Raw genomic sequence first — 12,041 nt, forward strand, 5'->3', positions numbered from 1 at the left:
AAATGAAAGTGAAGTCATTTTCTCAAGGGCCGGATTTCAAATCCTGCTTTTTGACTCTCTTTCTCATTTTACCTTGGTCTTCCTGATGGGGAAAAGGACAGTTCTTTTGCAACCCAAAGGTAGAATTACCGGATAAAATAGAGAACCCTTGGTTACATTTGAATTTCACATCAGCAGTGAATACATTTTTGACATAAGCATGTCCCAAATATGGCATGAGAAATACTTCTACTCAAGTTATACATTCTTGATCAGAAATTCAAATTTAACTGTATCTTATTTGTAGTTGCTTAATCTGGCAACTGTACTGAAAAGAATAAAACATGTCTGAATGTGCATTCTCAAGAAACATTTTATTAAATAGATTGTCTGTACTGTCAATCTTGGGAGAATGGTTAGAATTAAAACAAATATTGGAGGAGGGAGCCTTTCAGAAAAAGCAAGACGTCTGAACAACAAAAAAAAGAAGTATACTGAAGTACAAAGTCTACTTGAAGAAAATGGGTCTGGGCAGTCATCACTGTATTTTGTAGATACTGCTTTTTTTTTTTTTTTTTTTTAATTTAACAAGTTGGGATTTGGGGCAGCTCTGCATTGTCAGATGATAGCTACCATTTTTTTTGGCAATAAAGTATTTTCTAGTTCAGGTATAGCCATTGTTTCATTTAGATATAATGCTATCGCACACTTAACAAATATAAACATAACTTCCATATGCACCAGAAAACCAAGCAAGCTGTGCCTGTCTGCATTACGAGATTTGCTCTTTGCAGTGGTCTGAAACTGAACCCATAATATCTTTGAGTTAGGTTTATAAATCAGATTCACCTAAAAAGTAGGGTCCGTGTTGTTGTTCAGTTGCTACCAGTGAACCAGTGAAGTTGCTCCGTCGTGTCTGACTCTTTGCGACCCCGTGGACTGCAGCAAGCCAGGCTTCCCTGTCCTTCACTGTCTTCAGAGCTTGCTCAAACTCATGTCCATTGAGTCGGTGATGCCATCCAACCATCTCATCCTCTGTCACCCTATTCTCCTCCTGCCTTCAATCTTTCCCAGCATCAGGGTCTTTTCCAGTGAGATGGCTGTTCGCATCAGGTGGCAAAAATAATGGAGCTGCAGGATCACTCCTTCCAATAAATATCCAGGGTTGATTTCCTTTAAGATTGACTGGTTTGATCTCCTTGCTATCCAAGGGACTCTCAAGAGTCTTCTCCAGCACCATAGTTTGAAAGCACCAATTTTTTGGCGCTCAGCCTTCTTTATGGTGCAGCTCTCACATCCATACATGACGACTAGAAGAACCATAGGTTTGACTATACAGACCTTTGTCAACCAAGTGATGTCTTTGCTTTTTAACACACTGCCTAGATTTGTCATAACTTTCCTTCCAAGGAGCAGGAGTCTTTTAATTTCATGGCTGCCATCACCATCCACAGTGATTTTGGAGCCCAAGAAGATAAAGTCTGTCACTGTTTCCGTTGTTTCCCCATGTAGTCACCATCAAGTGATGGGACCGGATGCCATGATCTTTGTTTGCTTTTTGAATGTTAAATTTTAAGCCAGCTTTTTCACTCTTCTCTTTCACCTTTATCAAGAGGCTCTTTAGTTCCTCTTCGCTTTCTGCCATAAGGGTGATGTCATCTGTGTATCTGAGGTTATTGATATTTCTCCCTGCAATCTTGATTCCAGCTTGTGCTTTATCCTACCTTGCATTTCACATAATGTACTCTGTATAGAAGTTGAATAAGCAGTGTGACAATATGCAGCCTTGGCATACTCCTTTCCCAGTTTGAACCAGTCCATTTTTCCATGTCCAGTTCTGACTGTTGCTTCTTGACTGGCCTAGGTTTCTCAGGAGGCAGGTAAGGTGGCCTGGTATTCCCATCTCTAAGAATTTCCCACAGTTGCTTGTGATCCACACAGTCAAAGGCTTTAGTATAGCCAATGAAGCTGAAGTTGGAGAGTCCATATAGAGGAGAAATGAGCAAAAACAGTTGAAAACTAGGATGGGGCAGAGCAGAAAGTATCTTGAGCCAAAAGGGAGGCCCCTGTTAGAGTGAACTCAATGCCTACCCAAGAGTCATTGATAGGTTTTGAAGTGGCAGGACCAGAACTGTGTTTGGGGAGAGTAAGCCACGCATATAACAGTTCAGAATGAGTAAAGACTGGGGCCTGGGTTCCAGGCTAGGTGAGGCTGTGCCATGTGGGTGCCTGCTATTGACACTGAGATGTGAGAGGCACTGGGGATGTTTCAGTAAGGCATGTGAGTCATTTGGGGAAGGGGTCGATGGGCAGAAAAGGAAAGGTGACTCTTCAGGCTCAAGCCTGGTCTCTGATGATGTCATTACTAGAAAAGGGGAATTCAAGAAAATACTTGAAGAGATAAGAATGGTGACCTTGTAAAACAGATGACAAATTTGAGATGTTAGCACAATGCACAGTGGTGCAGTGGTTTTATCCATTGAGCAGGAGGATGATGAGGACTTCAGACAGGAGATGAGGCAAGAGATCCTGATTTATGACTGTTGGGCATCAAAGTAGTAGTTAGCACTGTCTCATGGAGTGGTTGTGAACAATCTTCAGGAGGAAACAGTGGTTTGGGCAAAAGTCAGAATTTAATAGCATAAAAGAGCAATGAAATGTATAGAAATAGTGAGCAAGGTAAATCATGATAGAGCCTGGCAGTGGGCTGAGCCCATGTAAAAAGAAGTAAAGCACGTCTGTACATTCTGATCGGAATGATCTACAAGGTATTGTACACGGTGGGGGCGGGGGAAGCAATGTAGTGAAGGAAACCATAGGGAAATATAATAATGATTATATAACTTTTAGAGTAAGGACGGTAAAAAAATGGAAATTTACAATTTTTTTCCTGAAAGATCCCAAATATACTATCAACAGTGGTTACTTTTATTTTTTTAATTTTGTGTATTTTTTGTTATTGAGTATAATTCATTTACAATGTTATGTTAGTTTCAGGTGCACAGCAAAGTGATTCACTTCTATATATATATATATATGTCTATCTTTTGTTTTTCAGATTCTTTTCCCTTATAGGTTATTACAAAATATTAAGTATAGTTCCCTGTGCTAAACCATAGGTCCTTGTTGGTTATCTATTTTATATATAGTACTGTGTATCTGTTAATCCCAAGCTCCTAATGTATCTCATCCCCTCCCTTTTCGCCTTTCATAACCATAAATTTGTTTTCTATGTCTACGGGTCTATTTTTAATATACGTTCATTTGTATCATGCTTTATTCCACATGTATGCAATATCATATATGTCGGCTTAATTGAAGCCATATCTGTCTGGCTTAGCTGAAGGATGAACTTTTTTCTTGGTGTAGTGTAACTTTTTATAGTTTCTAAAGTACTTCCTCATCCTGTGTGTTTTCTATTTATTCTTTTATTTCAACAGGGATAGAGGTTAACTGATTAGGGAAATTATGATCAAGAAAGGTTTAATGTTTTAAAAATGCCTTTTATAATTCTTTTAAACAAAGAGCTTAGAATTTCATGGATATGAAAAAAGACTGCCTCTTTCAGAGATCAGGGAGTAAGTGAGGAGAAGGATTGGGATAGAGGTGATTAGGGAGACCAGGCCGTGTTTGGAGGCAGAAGGCAAGGCGCAGGTGTGGAGGCAAAGTTGAAAGATGTGAGCCGAAAGGGAATAATGAATGAGGCCAGGTCCCTGCAGAGGCAGGAGAGGGCGGATCAGGAGAGGGCGGATCAGAGCCGGCCTGACATGGAGGAGGAGCAGCTGTTCAGGGAACAGGGAAAGGAAAGCACAGGACGGAGCAGAGGGATTTTGAGTTGCAGGAAAGGGTATGTGTGCTGGAGGGAAGGGGACTCACATGGAAAAGCGGGCAGTGAGATCACCTCTGTGATGAAAAAAGTAAACAAAGTTCAGAGCAACTGTGTTGATGAAAAGTTGTTCTCGGTCATGGGACATGAATACAATAATTGTGAGGCTGCAAAGAAGGCCCAGGTGGGTTTGCAGAGCACTGGGTTTTTGATGATACCCACCAGTCTAGTTGGTGGGTTTGTCCAGCAGGGATAGTCGAGCCAGTATAGGGAGGAGAGATGAGGAGGCCATCCTGTGATGGTTAGACCATTGGGGAGTGAAGACAGATGGGTGTCCAAACCCCACCTTTGCCATTTTCTCGTGAAGAAGCCTCCACCCTATCTGAACCTGTGCCGTCATCTGTAAAAGAAATAGAATACTTCTACAGCAAATAGATTTGATTGTGAGCTTGAGAATATGATCGTGTGATCAGCTGTGTGATCATGTGATTGTATGATGCAGTTCTCAGAGAAGCAGGCACAAGCTTAGTGCTCCATTACTGGGTTACCCTTGCCATCAAGAGGTTTTGTTGGTGAAATTTTCAGCGTCTGTACAGTAAGTCCCCCACATATGAACGAGTTCTGTTCCAAGAGTACATCCGTAAGTCCACTCTGTTTGTAAGGCTGACAAAGTTAGCCTAGGTACCCAGCTAATACAATCGGCTATATAATACCCTACTGTAATAGGTTTATAATACTTTTCACACAAATAGTACATAAAAAACAAGCACAAAAAATAGAACTTTTTTTTTTTAAATCTTACAGTATAGTACCTTAGAAAGTAGTAATACAGTACAATAGCTAGCAAACGGGGCACGTTTGCATCTTTGAAATTTCACACCTTGAAGGCTCATATGTAAGGGACTTACTGTACGCTGGTGCTGAATTACATCCCGGAGACAGAGTTTTGGGTGAAATAGAAAGAAAACACTTTATTGCTTTGCCAGGCAAAGGGGGCCACAGTGGGCTAATGCCTCCAAGTCTGCATGCCCTGCCCTGGAGAGGGGAGTGAGGAGTTGTATAGTCATGGTTCAAAGAGGATGTGATCAGCTCATGGACACTCTTCTGATTGGTGGTGAGGTGAGAAGGAAACAGCATCATCAGCTTTTCTGGGACCTGTGTTCTTGTGGTCAGCAGTTTTCATTTGGTGGGGGTCTGCTTCCTGCACGTCAAATGTTTATCCGTGCCTTTTAGGGAAAAGGTAGTTCGGCGGTTCTGCCAGGTGGCAAATTCAGAGTCTAAGTAGTTTTCAGTTCCCCAGCCCAGCAGCCATTTTTTGTTTCTGTATCTTCACATTTCCCAGTCGTTAATGTCTTCACGTTTCCCAGTCGTTAACTTCTGAGTCAGCCTCTTACTGCAGAAGACAAGGACACGGGGGCTTGTGCGCGGTTTCAGTATCAAGCAGTGTGACCAGGGCAGAGGTTCACAGCTGGACAGGCAATGAGCTGGAGTCCAGCTGCCTTGGATTGAATCCCAGCTCTGCTACTTAACCGTCATGAGGCTTAGGGCAAGACAAGTGATTTTCTGGCCTCAGTTTCTATATTTAAATGGCACCTTTTTACAAGTTTGTTGGAAGGATTTAAATGAGTTAAGCAGTGTAAATAAAAGACTAGGACAGTGCCTGCATACAGTAAGTGCTACTGAAGAATGTGCTGCTGTCCTTATTAATGACAACAAGGAGCTTTTGGAGGGTGGCAAGGTGGAAAAACCGAGATGCTAACTGGCGACAGGATTGTGAGATTCCAGGCAATGCAAGTATCATCAGAACTGCTCACCATGGTTGACCAGAGCTGACCACTTTAAAGTTATTTTCTGATGCTTTTTTCAAGGAATGTGGTTTCTCATGACAAGTATGAACAGTTCGAACAATAACTTCTGTTTTGTGCTAGCATGCAGTTAAATGTTTTGGCACACCCCTTCGTGTTTACAGCCCAGTCTGTACCTCTGGGCCAGGATGAGGAGGGGTTGGCCTAGAGACTGCTGCTTCCTGGGAGTCCAGCGGAGCAGCTAATTCTTCTGTCTTCCATTCATTTTCTCTCTCCCAGACTTCTCTTTGTGAAGCTCTGTTGTGTGAATTCCTTAGTAATTCACTGCCTTATATACATCAAGTCAAGTTGCTGAGTTTTTTCCTCCTAAAACAAGAGCAGTGGTCATTCTACAGTATCCAATAAGATAAAGAGAGAATACCATATGTTTTTCTTGACTTTTTCTTTTATATTGCTGCATAGTTAATTAACGACACTGTGATAGTTTCAGGTGTACAGAAGGTGACTCAGTTTTCCATATACATGTATCTGTTCTTTTCAAATTCTTTTCTCATGTTGGTTGTTAACATGACATTGAGCAGTTTCCTGTGCTGTACAGTAGATCTTTGTTGGCCCGTTTTAAACCTAGCCACGTGTACATGCCAGTCCCAAATTCTCTAACTGTATTTTTGAAAGGCATTTTGTTGTGCTCCTTTATTCATTTTGTGTAGCTATCTAATCCTATAAAATAGATTCTAATCTGATACTTAAACTCATAATGTGGGAATTGAGCTAAATTTCCATGAATAAGTGGCATTAATATGTCTTCCAAATGAGAGTCCTGTAAAGAGAGGAAGGCAAACTAAATAAACAGCCCTTAAATTTAGTCCTTGGGGTACATAAGTCACTGTGAATGACTAGGTATGATTATAATTTATAAGGACAGGAGCTTGTGAATACCTAGTCCTTGAACTCTGAAGTTCTAAAGGACTTTGAAAAGTCACTTAGCCTTTCTCACCAGCTTTGACCAAAAATATAATAACTGCAGACTATTGTCAAGTCATGCTGGTTTTGAGAAACTCTAAAGGAGATTTCACAAGCTTCCTCAGAAATGCAGCGCAGTTGTTTTTTCTTTAACAACCCTCCTTGTAGAAAAGGTCATTTTAATATCTAACAGAGTCCCAATTGCTATAATAAAAGGCCAGGTCCTCCTTTTCAGCCCTTGTTAGAGTGGGTGACGAGCTGGTTACTAGCTTCATCATAAATGAAGGTTCATTGGGCACCTACTGTGAGCTTCTTTTTAGAACCACGCTTTCTGCATTAAAGATCCCCACAAGCCACTTTATAGTTCTCTTTTCTCCAGGCCAAATGAACCCATAAACATTTCCTTTCCAGGGTCCTAGTTTCCAGCTACTAATCTTTGCCGCCTTTCTCTGTAGATATTTCACACTCCTTCCAGCAATGAACAGATCCCTCTGTAGTTTCTGACTAATTTGCAATATAAGATATTTCCCCATCATTTATATTTTTGTTTTCTTTAGCCTATAGATCATGCACAATTTTTTATACCACATGTTGGGTCCTTCTGAACTTGGCCTAAAGCTTTCACAGTGCTTAGAGAGAGGAAACAGGGGTGGAAACCCAGGAAAGACATCAATCACACATTGATATGTATAACAGAAATCCAGGGGAAAAAAAAAAAAAAAACACCCTATGCCCACAAAGGCAGAATAGCCTGATCAAAGCTTTTTGTTCAGAATGAGTTGGAGAAAACAAACCAGCCCCAGATGTAAGAGTGAGCAGACAGATGTAAATGTCTGTGTGTAGCTGTAAGGAAAAGAAGGTCTCTGTGGCGGGGATCTGTAGTCTCCCTCAGGCTAGTCTGAGTCCAGGGAGCAATCAACAAATAGCTGCACAGGATGACTCACACATTTCTGGGGAAAATGACAGAGAAGTGCTTGGGCCGAGCGTCAAGCAGGTAGGATGCCTTGGCATTCAGGTCATTAACCCTCAAAAGATCCAAAAAGAGTTCTAGGAACCCTAAGTGTTGTCAGAGTTTAGAGGACCAGGGGTTGGCAGGGCTGGTGGACTAGCCAAGGCACAGTCCAGCTGGCTTAGAGGAGGGGGCCCTGCACCGACAGATGGGTAGATAGAGGTGGGTAGGGCCTAGAGGGATGGTGGGTATATGACAAAGACCCGTCCTTATAATCTGAAAGGGGCACAGGGCCTTTAGCTAGCAGGTGGAAGCAGGGACTTCTGATGCTCTTCCAGTGAGAGCTGAGTGTGAGCACACACACACACCTGCACGTGTGGAGTGGTTCTGCTGTGGCACCCCTCCAAGTGCCTGTGTGCTCACAGACACAGACATCAAGCCTAAACCTCAGGTTCTTCTGGGGCCGGTCCTGGACACACATGAAAAGAGAATCAATCACATTTGTAAGACACAGGAATCCTTACAGGGAAACCTACTCCACTGTCCTGGAGAAAAAAGATTAGCAAATGGTGGGGCAGGGGGAAGAAAAAGAATAAGATGAAATAAAAGCAGGTAAATAGAGAAGAGAAAAAGAGGAAGAAGAAGGAAGTAGGTGACCCAACTTTAGAAGACTGAGCTCTAAGGATGACTGATGAGGCCTTGAGGACTCGTATCTGCCTCTCTAGCTGCACTTGGATACCAGGGTCCCCTCACAGCCTTGTCTTTTAGACAAGAAACAACAGAGAATATGGACCACGCATTAATTCACCCATATGCCTTCATTTCCACTGAGCGGCTGACCCATCACAAGTGTATGTTGAATGAGATCATTAGATGTAGAAACCAAATTCCCAGGGCAGATTGTTCTTGTAAAAATGAATCCCATGGACTTCTGAATCTAGGTCAAACTGTCCCACCAGGTGCTAGGGTGAGCCTCCTAGGGAAGCAGTGATCCCTGTACGAGTCTCTCTCCCTTCTTTCCCTATCCTAGCCCCAAAGTCCCCATATTCATGTCTAAAAATTCTATAATTCAGTATTTATTAAGAGGTTATTAAGAGGTTCTGCACATATTCCTGGAAGAGCAAGCACAATGAGCTATATCTGACATTGATACCTTCATCTAAAGGTGGAGAGTCCTTTCCTAAAACAGAACTTGTATCTTGAGAACAGGAGAATTCTGGTTACCTGGGTAGCAAGAGGGTGGATGCCAGAAACACCAAGATAGGAATCCAGGGGAACAAAGACAGCTGGTTCCTGCTACTGAGTTTTGTGTCAGGATTTCATGTCCAGTGATGTCCATTTTCAGCAGAAGTACTTTTATGCTGGTCATCCTCTGGCTTCTGGTCCTTCCTATTTTAGTACCTGGGAAGCTAAAGATGTCTTTGCGTCTACTTTGCCAGCTCAGTGACAGAGCAGCTGCATTCAGGACACTGCCAGGCTCTCTCTCTAGTTGCCGAGCAGGTGTACTCTCCCCGGATACACCTTTTAAGATGATGGTTCCATCCGTGAGCAGCGCCCAAGGACCTGGAGGAAAGAAGGGGCAAGGCTCACTGGGTTCAGTCCAGTTCTCTCCCTGCTCCTGGTACCCTGGCTTGCCACACCTGTTGTGTTTTGTGTCTTCTCTCTTCTCTAATGGTTCCCTCCAAGGAACTTCGTTGAGTAGAGGGAGGGTGAGACTGAAAGGGGTGATGACTCCCCTTCTTTCTCCCCGCATGACCCAGGTGAACACTGGAACTTTGGCAGTGGCATCAGTCTTCACCCTGTGGTTCTGGGGGGCTGGGGAAGACCACCACTGATACCCCACCATCCCTAGCCCTCCCCCATTTGGACCACCATGAGGTGGAACTAAAGCCTAGATCACACTGTTTCTCAACACCTCCCAGGTTGCTGTTGTGAAAAGCATCTGATCACCCTCCGACCTTTCCGATACTGTTCTTGAGATGACTGTCTTTCTCCCCCGTGAATTATTTTTCTGTGTTGGCCGCCCTATTACTGAACTGGTTCTGCTTGATTTCCTTGTTCCTGCTTTCATTTGGCGGCACCTTATTTTATAGTCCACTAACTTTGTTGAAAATAAATTTAGTCGTGTGGTTAGTCTTCCTCACTTGATAATATAAGTACCATATTAGGGTGCGGTGAGCACAGCCTAAGTGCTGTACAATTACAAGGTAAATATATGATGGGTTTATTTCATCTGCTAAACCTAGCAGGGGTGACAGAGTAATTACTTTTGGACCTGTTTAGTATGCCTACCACATAATCTGTAAGGGGATCAATTATGTAGTGAATACTTGCCACCTTCCATTGTTAACACACTTCAACTTACATGTTCTTGGGTAGATGTCATGCCGAATTGCACTAGTCATTCCGAGGCTCCTCAGGAATCAACCATACCCCAAGGACCTCTAGCCAAAGGGTTGAAAAGCAGCTACAGTGTTATCTTGGGGGGTGGGGAGACACCCAGCATCTAAATTTCAAACTAACGCTTTTATTTTTGCTTTGCCCATGCATTCAATAGGATGGAGTAGGAGAGGTATGGGAGAAACAGCATGTGTCCTCTTAGAGACCAGTGCTCGTCCACAAAAACAAACTTCTAGAGTCAAGCATTCAGTTGGTGCCAGGAAACATTTACCATAGACATAAGAGTGCCTGGGACCAAGTGCTTTTCATATCTCACAGCAGAAAGTCACTCATAATGATCGTAAATACCCTGATGACTGTCAGCGTTCTGATGAACTGAGTGACGTGGGCCAAAGCTCAAGTTCATATTCCTGAGCTCTGGTCTCTTGCCTCATAGACCATGCGTTACCTTATCACCTGAGAATGCTCTCTGTGAATGCATGCGCCCAGGCCATAGACAAGCAGAGCGGTTCACCCATATTTTGTCATTGTACGTGGGTCTCATGTCTTCCAACAAAAATAAAATATATATATATTAAAAAAAAAACTTTGCAGGGCAATAAGACTTCCTAAAACAAGCAAACTAAGCAGTTGCCTGTTTTTCCTTGAAAACTCTTATATTCTTTGCAAAATTGCTTCTGTTGCAGATTCCATTATGCGGTAAGCTACCTTAATGCAGTTAAGTTATTTAACTCGCATCCCTTTGATTTATACAAGGTCTTCTGATTATTGTTGGAGAGTCCAACTCGCGACTAGCCACATCTGTCATTTTGCCTGATCCGAAGCTCCAAAAATTCCAGTAGTGTTTCATTCTGTGTCCTGGGGTGGCTCTTTGACGCTGTGCCCATGTTGGCCATTGAGGATTGCTCTTGTGTCTTTCAGGCATCGAAAATGCCAGCGATATCGCTTTGTACTCAGGCTTGGGTGCCGCGGTTGTGGCCGTTGCAGTCCTGGTTATCAGCATCACCCTGTACAGACGCAGCCAGAGTGACTATGGTGTGGACGTCATCGACTCTTCTGCATTGACAGGTGGCTTCCAGACCTTCAACTTCAAAACAGTCCGTCAAGGTCAGCGGCGTAGGGCCCCCCAACAGCGTGTCCTCAGGACCATAGACTGCACTCACGCAGGACCCTCGTGTTCTTTGGTCCTGTGTGAGAGTGGCTCTTGGCACTGGGAGCTGCTCCAAAATTGTCTTCACACCTTAGGATGCCAGGTTTGATGGAGGAGTCTATCTGAGTTCTTGGCTGCCATGAGGACCAATGGGTCTCAATTTACTATTTTTGTTTAGTCACTCAATCATGTCTGTTTTGCCACCCTGCAGACTGTACCCCACCAGGCTCCTCTGTCCATGAGATTTCCCAGGCAAGAATAAAGGAGTGGGTTAACATTTCCTTCTCTAGGGGATCTTTCCAACCCAGGGATTGAACCTGAGTCTCCTGCACTGCAGGCAAATGCTTTACCACTGAGTCACCAGGGAAGCTCCTCAATTTAACATTACCCACATTTCAAATACGGCGTGTCCATCTTTGATATGTAGTTGGTGTCTCAGGTCACCCGACTTTCTATTTTAACCAGCCTGCTTTGGGAATGTATGTTTAGTTAACTAAAATATTGATTATTCAAAGCTACGAACCAATGACTCTACCAGGCATATTTATTACACTATTTATTAGATGGAGTTATTTTATTCAGTGGAGTTGTTTCTATTTTAAATAAGTAAAAGGATTTTAGAGGATGTATGATGGGCTAGTTAACCAGAGAAAAAATGAAATTCTCAGCCTAAATGACTCTCCGCCTTTGCCACCTTGAAGCAGTCTTCTGTTGTAGGGGAAGGAAAATTTATCATGTCAAACAGTAGTGGGATTTCATTTTTAAAACAGAAGTCATTTGATTTTCTTCTACCAACTAACTCTGTTCCTGATTGGGAGTTGGAGGTGAGACATAAATGGCTTTTATTTTAGAAAAAAATGGAACTGTCTTATTTCCATAGATGAAGTTCTCTACTTTGACCCTTGTGGTCAATACTGTCACTTTTATTTCTGTTTATTGCTTGTCAGTAACACCTACAGTACAGGACAA

At 42.8% G+C, this 12,041-nt stretch overlaps 1 protein-coding gene across 1 annotated transcript in view; it reads left to right on the forward strand.

The window, feature by feature from the left end:
- Nucleotides 1–12,041, forward strand: part of UNC5D (unc-5 netrin receptor D) — a 633,424-nt gene that overhangs the window by 540,124 nt on the left and 81,259 nt on the right. The window contains exon 9 of the mRNA XM_040242921.1: nucleotides 10,844–11,029. Within this exon, the coding sequence (XP_040098855.1) occupies nucleotides 10,844–11,029 (186 nt within the window). The remainder of the gene's footprint in view (nucleotides 1–10,843; nucleotides 11,030–12,041) is intronic.

The sequence above is a fragment of the Oryx dammah genome, unplaced genomic scaffold (genome assembly GCF_014754425.2).
Source record: "Oryx dammah isolate SB20612 unplaced genomic scaffold, SCBI_Odam_1.1 HiC_scaffold_7, whole genome shotgun sequence".
NCBI lineage: Eukaryota > Metazoa > Chordata > Mammalia > Artiodactyla > Bovidae > Oryx > Oryx dammah.